We start from the raw sequence: 19,366 nt of genomic DNA, 5'->3' as shown, positions 1-19,366 counted from the left end.
TTCTATGTTACTCGCCATCCGTGTCAAGATATTTTCACCTTGTTATGCAATACCTGTAAAGAGCTGACGACCCTTTACCGTGCTTCATTCACCTGCTGCTCGGGCGGCAGGCAAACAGGTTAACAGAGCAGAACATTTGTTAAGTGCATAAGCCTAGAGGAGCAGGCAACACCAAGGCTGTCTCGCTGTGTGCCCAATTTTCGCAGGGGTTAATGTGGTGGTTGCATCGCATCACACCTCTTAAACAAAAAAAAAAAAAATAATAACGTGACGTCATCAGTAACGCCCTGTGGACTTCAATATAAAAGTGAAATAATGCCGCCTCTTTGACCATCGTTAGGTACATAGCTAGGCCGCTCAATATGTTCAGATACAATCGCTGCCGAGCTGTAGTTTGCCTTAGTAATATCGCAAATTATTTACATCAGCTGCAGACTGCACTGAAACGCATCGCTTGAGAATAAGCGGCCCAAGCAGACAAGTCCTGTAACTGGTTCTTTTGGTGCAAAACGGGCATATCCGACACTTCAGGCGATTTCCTTCGAGGAAAGCATTTTGAAAACTTAATCGATCCATCACTTGTTTTTTTATTTTTATTTCCCAAACGTTTCCTCTCCACTTCAGTGTGATTCATTTCAAATATATTTTAAACTCTGTTCTGTGCAGTCAAATCAGTTGCAACGTGTCTAGATACTGCGCATCCTTTGGTGAAGTCTCAACTTCCCGCTGTCATAACAAGAGTGAAATATAGTTCCAACCACTACCCGGCAAGGACACACACACAAACACTCCAGCCCTTGCTCACACAGAATGCTAAAGACACAATAGTTTCGATGTCGTAAATGTTTTAATAGCCGCACATCATTGCCCCTCAGGCTTTCAACAGTAACTACAACAGTCGACAAGTGCGTGATAGTGACAGCAAGGCTGCGAGACTAATAAGTTAGGGGAGGATGGAACGGGTGTCGGTACAGTACACTACCCTCATTAAAAGTGTACAAAGGGGTGCACATTCCGACTTTTCAGTCGTCATTAAGTAAAATATTTGCTCATCATGCACACCACACCCTGTCATCGTTCAGTGAAATATTTGCTCTACATGCACACACCGTCTAATCCATAAGTAAAATACTTGCTCTACACGCACACCATACACAGTTCCAGTATCTGCAACACAATGACCATCACAGTAACCATCAACAGCATCATACGCACTCTTCTTTTTCACATCAATGAAAACTCCTATAAATGCAAGTAAAATAAATAATACGAAACAAAATAAATACAAGCCACCACAAAAAAGGTAACTAAAGGCACTACTGAGGTTTGCATCACAAGTTCAGTTTCTGTCACCAGTTATCATCTATGCATCCTCGCGCCGCCAAGGTCGAAATATTTAATCGACACACACCTCCAATTTTTCTTCCACGGACACTTAGAAAATAAAAAAAACAAACAAAACGAAACTCAAACCCCAAGCCATATCACATTTGTTAAAAAAGACAAACTTATCACATGTAGCCCACAAGCACTACCAGTCATTGCTGAAGATGTTAACGACTAGATCGGTCCACTACACACAGCTACAGTATGATGTTTACAGTGGGCACACAGGTCCACGTACCACTAGTGGATGAAGCGCAGGCAGTGACCCCTACCTCGACAGAGGTCACTCAACTAGTCATCAAGCGCTTTTGCTATCGAGTTCTTCCCCTCCACCTGCACCGTGTGCCAAATAAAACATTTAATCGCTTTCAGTTATCGCTTCTGTACGCCTAATATAAGCTTACCTTGAAGAAATATACAATCCTCTGGCACTGCTTAGCAATCTATAAATAATGTTATTTTTAAAAATTATATAAAAGGAAATCATCGTGTTAAATAGCATACTTAGATTCCCTTAGGTCACAGAATTAAGACAACCCAAACCAAACATATTCCGTAAGACTACAGTGTAAAACAGCCTTAACAGAAATAGGCTTTGCTGTTGCCGTATCTGCATTCAGCTGAAAAATCAGCAAGACTAATGCCTATTTATCTCATGTAATATTGGGTTCTTGTGGCTGGCTTCTCGCGAAACCCTGCACTATGAAACAGAGCCCTTTCGAAGATAATTTACCTTTCTCTTGTGTGAAAGCGAATGTCAAAATGCACTATATGCACTTTACCAAATGATGGAAGACTGTCGAAATCAAGACCGACACTCGCTCCACCGATGTCATACATGAGAGGGAAAGGAGGGAGAAGTCAATTATTATACCCGACCTCAAACTCTTAATGTCAGCTTGTGCCGGGGCTACTTCATCTGGATTAATAACTACATCCGATTACTTCGATGGCACACTGTCACAGACACATCTTTCTCTAAATGCACGCATCAACGGTTGCGGTGCTTCAACTTGAAAATGAGTACACATCATCACCTGCATCCTTCCAGTGAACTATAAATAGCAACACATGCACGCACCCTCCACAACACATACACACAATTGGTTTCAGCTATGTCACAGACACCAAGGACTGGCTATATATGCATGCCTACAATGTAGTTTTACCTTTACCTAATGCCTAACATTTAAGGATCACAGCATAACCCTCGTATTTTTGCGTAAACTGACAATTATGACGGCCAGCAATGAGACTGGCCAGTTGACAGAAAGAGCATGTATACGTGAGAGGAGGCCTGGCGGTGTTTTACGTCGAGCAAGGATCTAAGACTATATCCGGGCAAAGCAGCCAGCCCTGTAAACATGCCACATGCAGATAAAAAAAAAAACAGCATGCCCCAGACCAGAGCTGAACCCAGGACATCCAGCCCTCGCTGTATTCGTGACAGGCCACTGGCTCGCCCCGTGGCGGGGGAGGTAATTGAGAAGACTATAGCTGAGCAGAGCAGAAAATGGTTATGAGTGTTCACTTTTTAGACCTTTGCAAAAGTCAAAACCCTGTGTTCTATGACATCTATGGACTTTTCCAACTATATTTTAATCTGTGCCTTGCAGAGAACTAAAAAAAAAAGGGATTGTCTCCTACACTTCTCTCTGAGGTGTACGTGCGTGTGTGTGAAATGGTAAGAAATCATAGTGAAACGTTCTACATGACCTCTCTCTCCTTTTTTCACACAATTTTTCTTCTCTCTCTCTCTCACACAAAGACAGAATGAGGATCCGCCAGCGATCAACAGTAGCGCAAGACACGTAGAAAACTCGCTCGCCAATAGCTAGGTGAATATTTGATGGCTGAGGAGTTGAGTCATTTCTTGGGCGAGTACTTGGGATTGACGGGTGTCTCGGTGAAGGAGCGGAGCTCATACTGCGCGATGTTGGTGTCCAGCTCGAACTTGTGGCGCGCGAAGATGAGGCGCACGTCAGTGTGCAGGTAGATCTTGCTGCTGGTACTGGAGGTCACCCTGCACACCAAACGATACACAGTCCTGCAAACTCATCACTGCACGCCTGAGGGGCTTGTTGCAACACAAACCCACCCCTCTCTCTAGCACAAATGTGACCGAATCCCTTCTGTAGCTTTCAGTCGATAGAAAATGTCTTATCGTAAATATTACGCCCACTGCCAAATTAACATTACAGTATAAAGCTCGCAAGCGCGTGCATACATTAAGCCAGCATCCCGGGGATGTACTTAAAAGTAACGCCTCAACGGATGTTCCCGATTCTAAAATAAAACTACCTGATAGAATCATTTTCTAGATTGCCTTAAAAAAGCCCACAAAATAAATACTTCAGACGTTCACTTTTGATATAGTTAGCACCCCCCCCCCACCTCTACTTTCCATTTTAAACTAGAAAACTAACCCTAACACACATGCACTAGTTCCCGGGATTGCTGGATTGTTTCTTATCAAGTTCGCTTTTGGGCTGTCAACATCTTTTGGAGGCCGAGAGTGAGGTTCACGCACATTGCCCTCAGCCTTGATCCCAGACCAGCATGCAGACCATGGAACATGCAAGAGCGAAAAAACCTCCACCATATCTACTTGCTAACAACTGCGTAGTACTGATACTCTCGACTGGGGCCTTAACTTTGTAAACTACACATTCAGTACTAACTTAAACCAAAAAAAAAACCCCTGAACACCATTAAATTCTATTTGCGCAATTCCTTTGATACAAATAACTGAGAAATAAAAAAAATAACAATCTAAAGCGATTTAGTCGATACAACACATACTGGCACAAAGGCGTCACCCCTAGCAATTGCGTCTATTTCATAACCGTCCTGGAAAGACGCTATCATAGAGTTGCGCATTCAATGTGTAATAAAAAGAAGAGAACCTACAAGGACTACGAAGAACACCTTTGAATACTGTATACCTGAGATGGATGAGGTATCTCAGGTAGGCCGGCTCCTGGCTGTTGGGGTCGACTGGCATGTACACAGTTCGCTGGCGGATGACCGTCTGACTGTGAGGAGGCATGTCGGCCAGGTCGTACATCACCACGAACATCTTTACCACCGTCTTATTGGGGTTAAATAAGGTCTGCAAGTGACCAGAGAATGTGTCAGAGCGCATCCTAAACTAGTTACTTCACCCTTCCACACTTTTTCACCACCACCTTTTTTAAAAACAATTACAGCACGATATGTTTGCTTCAGTCACACATGAAAGCGATGGGTGGCAGAAACTCAACTGTGACACACAAAAAAAGGACGAATCTTCTCGAACTCTACTCACCACTTGTAGTGTTCCCTTGCGTGGAATGTGGTAACCTTTCTTGCCAACGCCTTCAAGGTCAACATGGCCCTGTCGACAAACACTAAGGTTAAATTTTAACTATTCCGTTCCACACTACTGTCGCACCGCATAACAGCAACAGAAAGGCAGGAAGGTAATCAAAATAGTCACCATATCCCTGAACTTACTGCGCTATGACATTTCTCACATAAACACCTGTGACACCTCAGTCCACTCCAATGATTTCACTTGCATCCGCTGTCACCGACGGTTTCATTACCCAAACCGGCTGTTTGCGATCACGACAACGTTGGATAACTCAAAACGCAAAAAACTAATTCTTCGCCTCAGTAGACAGCCTAATGCAGGGCCTTTCAGCCTTTTGACTTTCTAAAAAGTTCAAACAAGGGGTCAGGGACATTGTATGTTCCCATTTCGAATCAAACATCGAGAAAATTGAAAAAAAAATCGGAAAACAGGAAAGGATGTAAAGGCAAGGACGATTAAGATATCACTCACCAAGTATGGAGAGGGTGCATTGTCATCAGACAGGTTGAAAAAGTAGGCGGTGACAGGTAAGGAGAGGTGTGGCGGACAAAACGAGCCACTGGCTCCAATATCCACCGTGAAACCATCAACCACACCCGCCGGCTCAAGCCGTCCGTTCAAGATGGATTCCTAGCATGTTGTAAAAAGTCAATGATGATCAATGAAAGAGTTCATAAAATTTCATAATAACTATTACTTTTGCTGATAACGTCACAACGTTTTAGTACACGTGGCAGACTAGCGTCTCGGGCACTTCGCCTGTCACGCGTGTTTCACGTATCCCTTACTGATGTTTATGTTGCCTCAGAACTGTGAAAATAAGGAAGTGTGGGATTGACGTCTGCAGTTGCTCACCTCAAAGTTACCCAACAGACAGTTGGTGGAAGCGGGAGCGCTCGTGCTAAGGATGCGCACGGATTTGGACAGGGAGTCTGTCGCATCCCGCGACACGTCCACCAGCCGCGACATGGACAGCGCACTACAGAAACCCAGACAACCAATGGCACCTGACAGTGTCGGTCATATTTTTCTAACCACGACAATACTGCAGATGAGGTCTAACAGCCGCGTAAGATAAAAATCAAAGATGACTGCTGGCTATTGATGTAAAAGATAAAATCTTATTAACACCTGTGCGCACACATGCATACAGGCACATTTGCTTGGACAACATCTATATTTAAGGAAAAATTCATCCACATATACTCAACCGGCATTATATTAACAAACGTGTTATAAAAATGTTTTTCAAAGGAAGAGTTAGTTGGTACTTTCTCTTTCATAAAGGGTTCAATAACCTTAATATGGTTAAACATTAATAATTACTTTTTTATGGCTCGGGTATTTGTGAGCGTTTCATCATAGTCAAACCGTCCTGTCGACCGTCGTTTAATGGGTGCCTGCAATTGGAGAGGAAAGCCATAAATTATAGATTTTGATGTATTCATGGGATACCACATATTGATAGATATATACACATCCATTTTCTGAAGAAGTAAAAGTGTAGCAGAATACCACTATAACGGGCAAAAAAAAAAAAAAAAAAAAAACAAAAAAACAACCCAGAAAAATAGCAAGCAATAGTATTAAAAACATATTTTTAAAAATAAAACACCACAGATTTGATTTTTTTCTGTCTTATTCTGTAGATTTCACACAAAACGATTCTGAAAAAGAATTAGTGATTCTGACACTCCAAAATGCATATTACCCTCTTTAAAGGCAGTGCAAAAAAAAAAAATTAACTTCAAATGAGAATAATAAAAGAACCCTATGAAAACTCACCGGACTAGACTGAGAAGGTAGCCACTACTACGGGAGTGGAACATCATGGAAGCACTCTTGACCATACGGTGGCGAAGATGATCATGGCCACCTGAGTTTCTCAGAGAACTTTCCAACGGACTCTGCAAATAGTTTTACAGCTATTCATAACTGGCATAAAGTTTTGTCTACTTTCTGTTAGGGAAACAAACTTGGTGGCTTTAGCTAATTATTTTAATTTCTAATGCCTATTTTGAAAGCAAGCTTCAGCTGACCAAACTTTGCAAAACCTTTTCCCAACAACTTTCAAGCAATTCGTTCAAAAAATGTAACTCACTTGTCTCTGCTGGCAAGACGCCCACGTGTCACCAAATCCAAAGACGTGTTCTCTTTCTCTTCAGACAGCTGAGATTTTGTACAGGAGCTGGCAAAATTTGGGGTGGACTTTCGCACGCACTGGAAATGAATGTTCAGAACTTCTTTCTCTTGCCTGTTCACACAAACTTGTCTTGTGTTGCTGTGCTTGGTCCTCGATATCCTTTTCATCTAAAGAACCATCACAAGACCAGATCTGGTCTGATGTTTGATCACTGTTACAACCCTCATCTTGAAAATACTTTTTAAATCGAGCTATTGCATCTGAAGATGCTTGAGAGTTGGTATCTTGCAATAAGTCATCACAGCTAGGTAAAGAAAATACTGGTCTTTGGAATGATACATCTTCGGTAGTGGAGACGTCTGCTCCTGTGGAGAAAGCATGCTTGCAGAAGTTTCCCTGGGGGAGAGTTTCCTGCTGGAAGCCCCCTCCATCATGTCCACCCTTAAATGGGTCAAGCAAGCTACAAGAATCCCAGTCAGAGAGATTGCTACCCACCTTACTTTCTAAAGATTCAGAGTTCTCAGCACTTTGCAGGTAATTTACAACACCACAATGTTTACTTGCTGATGATGACAGAGGACATGCAGAAAGATGACTGTTCATCTGTTCAACACCTTTGAAATGCTCCAAGCCCTCATGCGGATTCTGGCTTTTTGCTGTGTTCTTCTGATTGTGTTCTGAAAGCCCTTGGAATGCATAGCACCACAATGACAAAGAGACGCGGCGGCAAATGATGGAAATGCAGAAACTGAATGTTTGAAACAAGAAGCGGACACCAAGTTTTCCCCATCCCAAGTGCCTGTCACGTCCAAGTCATTAGCTGAGTTACAGTGTACAACATCATTGTTATGATTATCGTTTTTCATTTTGCTGACATCTTTGATACTTGACGACTTTGTAAAAGGAGGTAGCTGATCTTTTAACTGATGGCAAGCCATCTTTGACCTGGGTTCTTCTCCACTAGTTTGATTCCATCTCTTCTTGCCATCTAGTGTAGTGCACATTTCCTTTACAATCTGACATGAAGATACTGGTCTGCTTTGCTGCGACACTGACAAACTTGAATGAACATTTCTTCCCATGACACAGCCATCACTGTCTGTCCGGTTGGTTGTGTCTGGAGGTAAAATCTCACCTCTGCCAGACTTGGCAGAAATACTCGACTGTGATGACTTCTTTTCTGATTCACCCAAAACATATACATCTAAGGGTGCTGATCCTTTAATTATAGGCTGATTTATGCATAAAAGTGATGGATGCACAGATGCATATAAAGGGGAATCCCTTTTTGATGGTGTAGACATAACAGATGGTGCTACTAAGGCCATCCTAGATTTTTCTTTTGAACAAAACAAGCTTTCATGGCTCTTACTGCTGACAACAGTTTTGCTTTCACCTTTTCTATCACAAACATCTACAGCTGAGTGTAATGAATATGTCAGTGGACTCTCTGCCATGGGTGAAGAAGGCTGATTTGTTGGAGTGCTGGAGTCACTGTTTTCATCATCTTTGTCAGTAAGGCTGTGAACAGTTGAGGCATGCCCAATTGACAATGCTAAAGACTGGGCAGAGAAGGAAGACAACTTAGCAGAAATATCTGCAGGGATTTCCCTTAACATTTCTTCAGAAGAATCCGTATGCCTAAAGTTAATAACCTTCCTAATGTTACTTAATGTTTCATTTGTGAACCCAGTTCCAGCCTGCTCAAAAGTTTGCTTGGAAGCAGAATGTGAAGAAAGCAAAGATGGATTCAGGTTTACTTGTGAGTGATTTCTTATAGAGAACTTATACAAAGAGGCTGCAGGTACGTGGTCCTCAGAATGTTTATTTTTTATGTCTCCTTTGTTGACACTCTCATAATCCAAATCCCTTGTTCTTTGGTGAGTTGGATGACCTTGATCATTTGGGGATGATTTGATGATGTGCTTAGCGTTTTCTTTTGGCAAGTCCTTGTCATCTGAAATCTGTAATCCATCAACATGAGAATCTCTGTCTTGACTGCACTCATTAGAGGTGCATGTGATAATGTGCCCTGAAAAGTAGACGTTAGCATCTTGTGGCGGTATCTTCAGTTTTGAGAACATTCTTCTCAGATCTTCCTCTTTAGCATCTAAATTCTCCTGAGGTTCTTTACCAGCACAGCACGAGTCGATAGATGCTGGTGAAGTAGATAATGTGGTGAATGGCCGAGCAGACTTCATGTATGTCCTTAAGGTGCTCAAGCTGCCATGAATACTTTGGTCTATACGGGAACAAGAGTCAAAGATGTCAGATTTTTTTAAGTTCTGTGTGCCTGTAGGGCAATCTAAGGATGTCTTTTTACCTTCTCCATCTTCAGTGGTACTGGACATGAAGGAAGACCAGCAAAAGGCTGACCAAGAGACTGAAGATTGGCAAGAATTCTCTGCATGTCTTGTGGTGCCAGAGGAAGTTGGCCAGTAAAGAAAACACTGTGGTCTAGTGAAGAAACAAGCTGTTCTCCATCAGTGTCACTGACTGCTTCAAAGTCCATACGTTTTTTCATGGTCACTAGATTTCTAGGCAACTTGAGTTCTGTGGACATCAGGACCTGATAGGAGACATTTCAATTCATAAATTAAAATAACACCTCTCATGGGTAAACCTGCTGATACATTTGTTAACAATTGCACTGAGAAACAACAAGAGTGTTATATTCCCAGTGCTGAACAAGTCATACTGAACAAAAAGGGGAAAAAATGTGTAAAATACTGCACTTCTGCAACAATTATCTGCAAGCAGCATTACAAAAATCAAAAAGAAATAAGCTTTTCAATTGACTACCTTTTCATGCATTAAAAAAATGACATTACCTAACCAAACAGAATCTGCTAGATTTAAGTTAGCAAGTCAGGAATCACATAAATCATTAAAAGAAATCAAATACTCAAGAAGCATTTTTGATATATTCAAATGGTACAGGGATTCCAGACCTTAGGACTGTGAAGATCTAAAGACCTTGCAGCAGCATGTGGAAGCAGTGCAAGAGGTTTCAGCTGACTTTCTAGACTTGACCTTACTGATGACCTTTCCACCTTGTCCTTTGCTCTCTCTCTCAGCTCCTTTTCACCAGGAGCCAGAACCAATGTTCCCTCTTGTCTGGTGCCAAACAAGTTATGATCTTTGTTCCATCTTTGACACATTTCCAGACAGTCTTTTGCAAAATTCAGTTCATCTTCTGACTTCTGCAGCTGCTCTGAGCTCTTGGCCTCCCATTCCCGGGTTAGACTTCTACCATTTGCTCTAGGTTCAACAGCCAAGGCACAAGAGGATTTGTGACGAAAATCTGTATAAAACAAATATATTTTAGAGAGGTCATATGCATACATATTTTCTATTTCTGTTACCTATACAGATTACAAAATTTCTTTCAAAAGTATGTTCGATCTCTTTCGGCTAGCTTTTTTTAAAACCCAGTTCCCCTGAACACCTCTAATAGAAGGTGGCCATTTCCTTTTCCCACCTTCTGCACATTTTTTATTTTCCAGATGCTACTGTATTTACGTATAACTCATTTTTCAAAAGGTGCCAAGATTGCTCAAAGCAGGCCTAGCAAAATATAATCCCTTTAAAACTACTACTGTTATTAGAACACTTTCCTGAATGCAAAACAAATATCTAGCTTTTATATGATAGATATAGATACTCTCCATACAGTAACCCAATAATACAAGGAAAACAAGTAAACTGATTCAGTATAGTTGCCAGAAACAAAACAGCATGTAGTGGAATTATGTGTCATTCTCCTTTCTAAACTTAACAATATAGATGTTTGAAAATAAAACCTTCCATGTTACCTGAACCATAATACTCCCCAGGGTTCTCAAAGAATCTCAGGAATGAATGTTGGACAAGTGATGGTGTACTTTAGTCAGTTTTATTGGAACTTTAGTTGTGATGGTGTACTTTAGATGCTTTAATTAAAACTAGGAACACATTTTTGGGCTGATACATGACAAAGATTTATTAAAGTGAACTGAATATCTATTGCCAACAGTATGATTTTTATGCAATATACAGTTTGCTGAAAAAAAAAACATAATTTGAATTTGTTCATATACATTTGCCATGATAGTAGATGGTGAATTTAAAAAAAGACCCCCCAAAATTGAACATGACAGGAAAATTAATCAAAATTATAATTAAAATGTTAAAAATAGAGAAACAAAACTTTCCTTATTCCATCATGAAACAGCTTTCGTGTAAATCCAAAGGGAATTAGGTATGCTCAAATGCATTTCCCTCCAAAATATGGATACTGATTTATGTACAATGATGGTGTCTAGTTCTGAAAAAGGCTAAAAAAATGTGAAAATCAGTGTTTTGCATGTGATCTCGTGTCACCACTGATTTTGAAAAAGGACCGGGAAAAATCAAAATATTCAAATCAACATCATCCTGTTATAGGATGAAGCTTTAAAGTCTGGTCTGCCTAGTTAAATAATTTGATATGCCCCCTTTATGTTTACATAGTTTTAGGGAGAACAGAATTGAATATGACATATTTGCTTATGCAAACTAGACTGGATAGCTGCTGAAGGGGTGAACATATTTATGCTCAATGGACTGTTAAACTAAGAAATGGCAAGACATGACAAAAATTGAAAAGCAAAGATTTAAAATTTTTTTTTTTTTAATACATGACAGACTTTGCTTTTTGACAGTTTTTTTTTTTGACATCTCAAAAAAAAAAAAAAAAAAAAAGATTTTGCATGTCCTGCAACAGTTTTGAAAGAGTATAACTTTTTTCTGTTGTCAATAAGCTCAAAATAAAAAAAAAAAGTTTAATGAAGATCTACATTTTAATATCTAGAGATTAGAAAAAACTTGGTTATTTTTTAATGATATTTTTGGTATGTTTCCATTAAAAAAATGATTCAAAACAACTAATTTTTTTTTTAAATCACGCCGACATTAAAATGTTTACACACAGATAGACTAAACCTAATTTTAGGGCTGTACCTCATGTTGATAAAAAGGTATAAGGTTCTGAAGTTAACAAACTATAACAAAAACAAGAAATTGAGAAAATGAGCAAAAAAGAAGTTAAAAGTTTAGTAATTTTGTTTCATCTAAGACTAGCATCTAATTTAGGTGTTCCACGGAAAATATAACCATCTTTTAATATTTTCCTACATATGACTTCAACATAGCAGCAGACACTGTGGATAATAATGTGCAGTTCCTCAATCAAGGAAATCAGTTCTTTCATTTAAAGAACGATGCACAAGGAACTGGACCTTCATGAAAGAGATCTTGGGGCAGTGTGACCTCATGAAATTTAGACATACATCATTGAGGGTACCAGCAATTTAAGCATCTGCTCATCTGCCATTCTCCTGTAAAAATTGGATTATTTTAAGAACTATAGTTAGTTAGGTTGCAGAATGAAGATCTAGTTGGTTAAATGGTTTCTTCTTTTTCTGCCAAAATGTCTGGTAAAAGCACCAGATGTCTGACACTTAAAGCACTGACAGTCGTGTGGTCTGTAATCAATGAATGCTACAATCATGATGAGATGGATTGCTGTTAGGGATATTATCCATAACCGCCAATCTGTACAAATTCTGTAATTTTTCACATGTGGATTGGGTAAGGCGACCCCGGCCAAACCCACTCACACCCCCCTTTTTTTTGCAAGTTTGTGCACAGCTGCAGCCAACATTAGTGTACAATGATTTTGACCAGCTGTTCTTTTTGTTGTTAATAATTATGGTATGGATTTGGCTTCATTACATGCAACAGTCACCATCAAAAAGCATCTGCATGAACTCATATCAAAATCTCCAGACTTTCTGCATAAAATTTTGGCTGCTTCTGACTCCATACCCTTGCTTTATAAAAATTCATTGCTACAGCTGTTTGGAACTAGTTCAGCAGCTGACAGGCTTCTGCAAGTTCATATGCATGACATTTGGACCAAAAAAATCCACAAGACTCATTATACCTACTATACAAATACCCATCGAAACCACTGTTTCCTTACATTCTCAACAAGGTACATTGATCAAATGCCTTGTTGGGGGTCACTCACATTTATAAATGTTCACACCTTGCCCTGACCATTACTGAGACTGGCAGCAGAATTCCAAGGTTTTATTTTTTTTCCCCCTCAAAGCACTTACCATGGCACTGATGGTGATTTCAACTACAGAATCTGAGGTGCTAAGTTACTTTTTTATTTTTACTTTCCTCACCATAATGATCTAACCAGATATCATTTCTCTCCTTTCTTAAGTGACATTTCGAGAAAAATGAGTTTCTGATAGGCACAGTAAATGTTTAATATGTAGTGTGAATGTCTCAGAAAGGAAAGATCCTCAGGCTCACTTTGAGTTTGGATTGACATTTATATCCAAATGCCATGTGCCACTGGACTATGGGACACCCCTAAAATTTTGAAGTTTGTGTAATCTATAGCACGGTCAAAGTTGGTAGTAGTAAATACTGATTGGTTACATTCAAAGTGTATGTACGCATTGTCTATATCAGGGATTTTCTAGCTCTCCCCCTTGTTTAGAAAAAGATTGGAATCTGTACGCAGAAATTTCCATGGAAAGTTAATACTTTTTCTGGTATACAGAATGAGATAGTTTGTCAAACAGACTATGTTGCTGTGTCCCAAACATTCTCTATTTTTGCTAATTTTGAGCACAATGAGAAAAAATATGAAGTCAGTCACTGCCTTTAGTGACAAAATATACACATTATAACATTCTTATGAAAAACCACTAGGACAGTGGATAGAGGACATGTTTAACATTCATAACATGCCATAACCTCAATATGGCCAAAAAGTGTTTAATTTTTATCAGATTTTAGGGCCGTGTCTTGCTTAAAATGTGAAACACTAAGTTAACAGTATTTCGCAAAATGAACTTCCATGGCTTTGAAACAAAGCAAAACCCTTTACTTGATGCGAAGAGACAATAATATATATTTTGACAAACTTAATTATTTTAGTACACCTTAGAATAAGGTATCCAAGATCTTAAGATCAGCCACCTGTTTCTTGTCTGCCTGGCGCTTCCTTCTCATTTAACGATTTCTCCATCTTCATCTTAGCAAAGCGGCCTCTCTTTCTGGGAGAACTCTCTCTAGCAGGGATGCCACAGGCACTTTCTACATTGGTCAACTTTTCATCCTGGCTGCTCAGAACACATAGAAGGTGCGGAACATGGTCCTGTCGGGGAAGTGATAAAACATCGACTTTCAGTCCATGATGTCCATTTGTTCCTATTGGGAAAATGTGAGAGTCTGGCTTCTGCTTGAAGTCCACTCTAGCCTCTTCTCCTGGTGCATATAATCTGTTAAATAAACACATGTAGGTCTTAAATAGATGTACATTCACAGACCCTTTGAGTGCATGTGCGTGTGCACACACACCTCTCCTTATACTCTAAATGGGAAAAAACCACACAGAGTTATTGGAATCAAATTTGATGTAAAAAGAAAAAGCTAAAATGTAAGGTGATGTGTAGCTAAAGTATAACAGCTGCGTTACATACATGTATACCAAGAGCTAACCACTTAAAAAGGATTGCATGAGCACACAAACCACTGATAAAATCAGTGATTAAAAATTACACATGATATTTTGTGGCAAACTTATAAGAGTAAGAATCATTATCTCATTAAACAGTTACTCGTCAGGACTGACTGAATTTACCTGCATACTGTGACCACTGGCAGATGCCCCTGCATTGATGACAGCCAGGAACTAAGCTGCGAGAAGTAGAGGTAAGATCGAACAGCCTGCAGAAGCATACTGCCTCCAATGCCCTCTGTCCATTCACCATGCCTGTGCAGACATAATGTAAACGAATAAAATACAGAATCAACTATTATTTCAGGAAAATATTTGCTTATCCCAAACCTCCCTTCCTCACCTACAGAGTATAAACCTGCAGTTTCAGTATACCAAATTGATATTTTCATTCATCTTGAGTTTTAAATGTTGTATGCATGCTAATCCTGAAATGTAAGGATATTTGGTGGCTACGGAACAAGACATATGGTTGCAGCCAAGAAACCAACAAGCCAACCAGCCAGCTCAAACCCAAGACAGAGCCACACAGCAGCAATTGACACTGCTCCTGAAGACATTACTTCAAATCTATAATAATATTAAATAGATTTTTTTAAAATGGAGTCTGCACATTAATAAAAAATAGAATATGATTCTACACAAAATGGATGTGCCACCTGGAAAGATTAAGTGCTGTAACAAACCATTTATGAATACATTGAATCATCCAACGTTCCAGCAGGATGCAGTTTTCTTGAACACTACTTGCTGCTCCATCAAGAGACTGAGCTTCCTGTGTCCCATGAGTGCAGGCTGGAAAGAGAAGAATGTCAATGCAGGTCGGTATCCCATTGTCCAACATCATTCTGAGTCGCTTCCGAATTTCCACTGCTCTACGACACTGCAAAATAACATTAACAAACAAGGATATATTTTGCAACATAACATTTATGATAAAAAGTTTCATTTACAGAAATTATATATATATCTGCAGGACACACAAGCGAATAAATGTACATTTGAATGTATGGTCAAACAAAGAGATAGTGAAAGAAAAAGGGTAAACAAAGAAGGGAGGAGAGACAAATGGAGAAGGAAAGAAGATACACATCATGGCACTTTATTTTAATGGAAACAATTTTATAACATCTTCCAGCCAACATGTTCAAATAATTTTCAAAAACATACCTCAAAAGTTTCTTTGGAGCAAGAATGACGCCCTTCCTTCTTTGGACGGGGGCAGTGAGGTCCCTCAGTTCTGCCTTTCACAGAATGATCTGGAGTTCGAGCTTCTAAGACCAACATAACCACCCCTGACATCAACCAGAGGGGGTCAAACTCTTCCTGTGCCATCTCACTACCGCTTGCTTCTCCTGGTAAACAATGTAGAAAGTATGCCTACACATCTACAGTTAATGTACATAGTAAATACTTAATAGTGAATTTCCCCATTGTAACCACATGGAACTTAGGTTATAGTAATGAAAATATACACAATTACTGCAAATCCCAGTATCACATTTAAATACCAAAATGTCAAGAAATTCTAAATAATGGAAGCTGACAGGAACTCTAGCTTTAAAAAAAAAAGTATGAGATTTTAAATGTAGGCTACAGGACAAGACCACTAGTCACTCAAGCTGGTCTCATGTAAATCCCTCTTTTCAAATGCAAATAAGTTTGAAGCAAAACACTGGCAACCACAGATGACATGTACTGTCATTAACAGTTTAAATATATAATCTGAAATCTATAATACAAACAGCAAACCTGGTTTCCCCTGAATTTTAATGTAAATGAAAAGAATTAGCAGTATTGAACTGTATTTTGAAACTCCAGAATACCACAATTCATTCCATTTAAAATGACAATATGAAGACTAAGAAGTAGAATTAATTTTTTTTCACTTTAATACTTTGTAGAATAGTAATGACCACTAAAGAATTGTTACAAAAATGTTCAGTGAACCCAGAAGTACCAAACGGTAACATTCTGTTTGACACCCAGCTTGGATCACTTATATGAGACAGATTATTTACAGTCCTACCCATTTGCAAAATAAAATAAATCACAATAAAAGTCTAAGGAAAGCAGCCAGCAGACGATTTTCTTTTGCTGCTTTTCAGGGACCTGTATCTATTATTATATACTATTCTACAAAGATTTTTTAATTAGTGCTGTTTTTAAACTCTCTTTAAAAAAGCAACACTTCTTAGTGTACCACTGTCTAAATTATATATATATAACATTTTCGTTAAATGATATAATTAATATCTAGCATAAATAAAATCAGAAGATACACCCCTTGAAACAGAAAAATTTCATTTAAAAGTAAAGATAATTACAAAAATGCTTACATTCAACCTGTCTGAGCAATTTTTAATACTGTATAGTTATTTAAAATAATTTATCTTTGTACATTATGTGATTCTTGATGTGGTAGATTTCTGGAATCACACAAATTGTATGTAGCTGGTTATTTATTACATAACAACAGCTAAAAAAAAAGCTTCACAAATCAATCATTTCATTAATATACATTTACTCTTAAGCTGGCCTTAAATAAATGAAAATCAAATACACACAAACATATTCCCAGTGAATTGGTTGGAAAGAAACTGGTGAAAATTATTTTTCCTCTTTCAAATAATTACTATTTTTTAGGACAGCTGTCGGTGACAGTGGACAAAGCAAAGAGACCTTGCTGGTTGAGGTTTCTTTGTGCACTGCCTGGCCCTATTCTAGGGTGTGACGCATAACCTGTGAATCAAGTCTGTGATTCATCATTTTTTCTCATGGAAAGAAAGTTTGTTCAAAGACGATACTACTGTCAGTGGCAACACATACTGGTAATATTTTGAACTTTTTGACAGCACAAGCAGATCCCTGCTACATTTGTTTGCAAGACTGGACAAAGACGTGTTAGGCAAGCAGTACTGCTCGCAATCAGCTGATTTCTGCAGCGAACACCATCATGTCCTAAAATAGGCAATATCTGCTAAGTTCAAACAAATGACTCTCAGGACACAGTTTGAATGATTCATACAAATAAACAGTAAAATGAAGCAAAACTAAACAATGCGAACCGTTTCAGCTACAACACAAAGTGATCATTAACGCGTAGTTTTGTTTTTGTTGGGATTTAACACAGCTGGCTAAGGTTAGTAGTTAAATGTTGACCTTCGAATCTCACCTAAAACTTTCGGTCTCATTTCGCAGTCCAGAAAACTGTTTCACGTCCACTTTCTATAAACTTTCTCCCTCTTCGGGATCTGACATCGTCTTGGCAAACTAAACTGGCGGCCAGGGCAATCAAAGAGGATGGAAACCAAACGCAATGCAGACATTTCCACGTATAGTGTTCGAGCGTATTTGCTGTTCTGTCATGAATAATGCTATGACTATCGTTGTCACGTGATTTAACTCGTAGGTAACAAAATTTTATTTACTTTATTTTCATACAAGAAATTATTACTTTAATTCTTTAGCAAGTGACTTTTTCAACTGAAAGCCTTTACGATAAACTTTTCACAGAGATTTAAGCAGTTCGTCGTCTGCAATCAGTCCTCCTTCTCTTTAACCTTTGACACGAGCAACCTTGACCTCATATGACATTTCTACTTCGTCAGATTTTCTAAAACTTTTCTAATGTTACATAAATGATACTAACTACTTGCGTCACGTGGTATAAAAAGATGATAGGCATTATGTGCTTAAATAAACTCTTGCATTTTTTCTATCAGCACCTGGCCAAAAGAAGAAAAATTAAAAGCAATTCAATAGCCTTGTAATCGCATGCAAGGGGTGTAACTCTGTATAACCTTTAGGCCAAACCCACTTGTTGCATTTTCTCTCTCACGGTGTGGGATGCTAACGAATGTTTCAAAATACGCTTGACGTTAGAAAAAGTGTTTGTGTTTCGAACATTAAAAGAAGGATTGAATGCTGAAGTTATATATGCGTTTTCATAACAAAACTAAAGTTGTCTGCTACAATGTGTTTTTTACTGTCAAAGTTTGCAGTTTGTAGGTTAGGAGCAGGAAAGACAAATGTCAGTGGGCCGGCAAAGGTAAAAAAAAAAAAATTACACTAATCAGCAGATCTTTCAGTTGCAGAATGCAAAGAGACAGACAACTTGAATAGAGAAAACGTTAAAACGTTAAAACGTAAAAAGTATAGAAATGATTAAGATAAAACATAATCTAATAAGATAATAAAAAACGAATGAAGAAAAAGTCGACAAAAGAGAACAATTTACAAGTAAGAATTGGTTTCACAATAACTTCTTCTTGTTCCTAATCTCCCCTAGAAGAGCATAGGACCGTACCTACACCCCAAGATCGGATCCGGTTTTGGGCGTCCCTTTCCAGTTGGGACCATGTCATGCCAGCTGTTTCCGCATTTCTGTGAACTGATCTCCTCCATGTCTGTTTGGGTCTCCCAACCCTGTGCCTCCCCTGTGGGTTCCAGCCCTGAGCTTGTCTTGTTAAATTTCGGCCGGCTTTCGCAAGGTGTGACCGATCCAGCCCCACTTCCGCTTCTTGATGTCTTGGCTGGCAGGTTTTTGGTTGGCTCTCTCCCACAGGTCTGTATTGGAGATCTTCTCGGGCCATCTGATATTGAGGATGTGGCGAAGACATCTGTTGACGAATGTCTGAATCTTGTTAGTGATGGTGTTTGTCACACGCCATGTCTCAGATCCATATAGAAGAACTGACTTTACATTTGCGTTGAAGATGCGGATCTTGGTGTATAGAGATAAAGTACTAAAGTCATACGTGACCAATTTTAAAAAAAAGCGAAATGACCGTTGGATGGAACCACTTTTGCTATAAAACTAACAAATCAATCCACACCAACGCAGATTCGGTACACAGTCTTTGAAAGTGTCGACAGCCTCCGACCTGAGTACACAACATTCATAATGAACGTCCAT

The 19,366-nt window shown here is 39.1% G+C and overlaps 1 protein-coding gene across 1 annotated transcript; it reads right to left on the bottom strand.

Annotated features, from left to right (window-relative positions):
* Window positions 1–828: 828 nt before the first annotated feature.
* Window positions 829–18,008, bottom strand: LOC112555232. The gene is given in 17 exon segments (XM_025223536.1): window positions 829–3,409; window positions 4,332–4,498; window positions 4,694–4,762; window positions 5,213–5,371; window positions 5,597–5,720; window positions 6,068–6,141; window positions 6,527–6,547; window positions 6,550–6,648; window positions 6,996–7,561; window positions 8,020–9,126; window positions 9,204–9,453; window positions 9,836–10,188; window positions 13,908–14,209; window positions 14,572–14,703; window positions 15,135–15,331; window positions 15,619–15,803; window positions 17,624–18,008. Coding segments are annotated over 17 exon segments (3,981 nt in total). The 5' UTR covers window positions 17,643–18,008; the 3' UTR covers window positions 829–3,252.
* Between the last annotated feature and the right edge of the window lie 1,358 nt (window positions 18,009–19,366).

Source organism: Pomacea canaliculata, linkage group LG2, assembly GCF_003073045.1.
Source record: "Pomacea canaliculata isolate SZHN2017 linkage group LG2, ASM307304v1, whole genome shotgun sequence".
Classification (NCBI taxonomy): Eukaryota; Metazoa; Mollusca; class Gastropoda; order Architaenioglossa; family Ampullariidae; genus Pomacea; species Pomacea canaliculata.
Note: the sequence above shows the minus strand (reverse complement) of the source record. Positions and strands in the feature narration are given on the sequence as shown.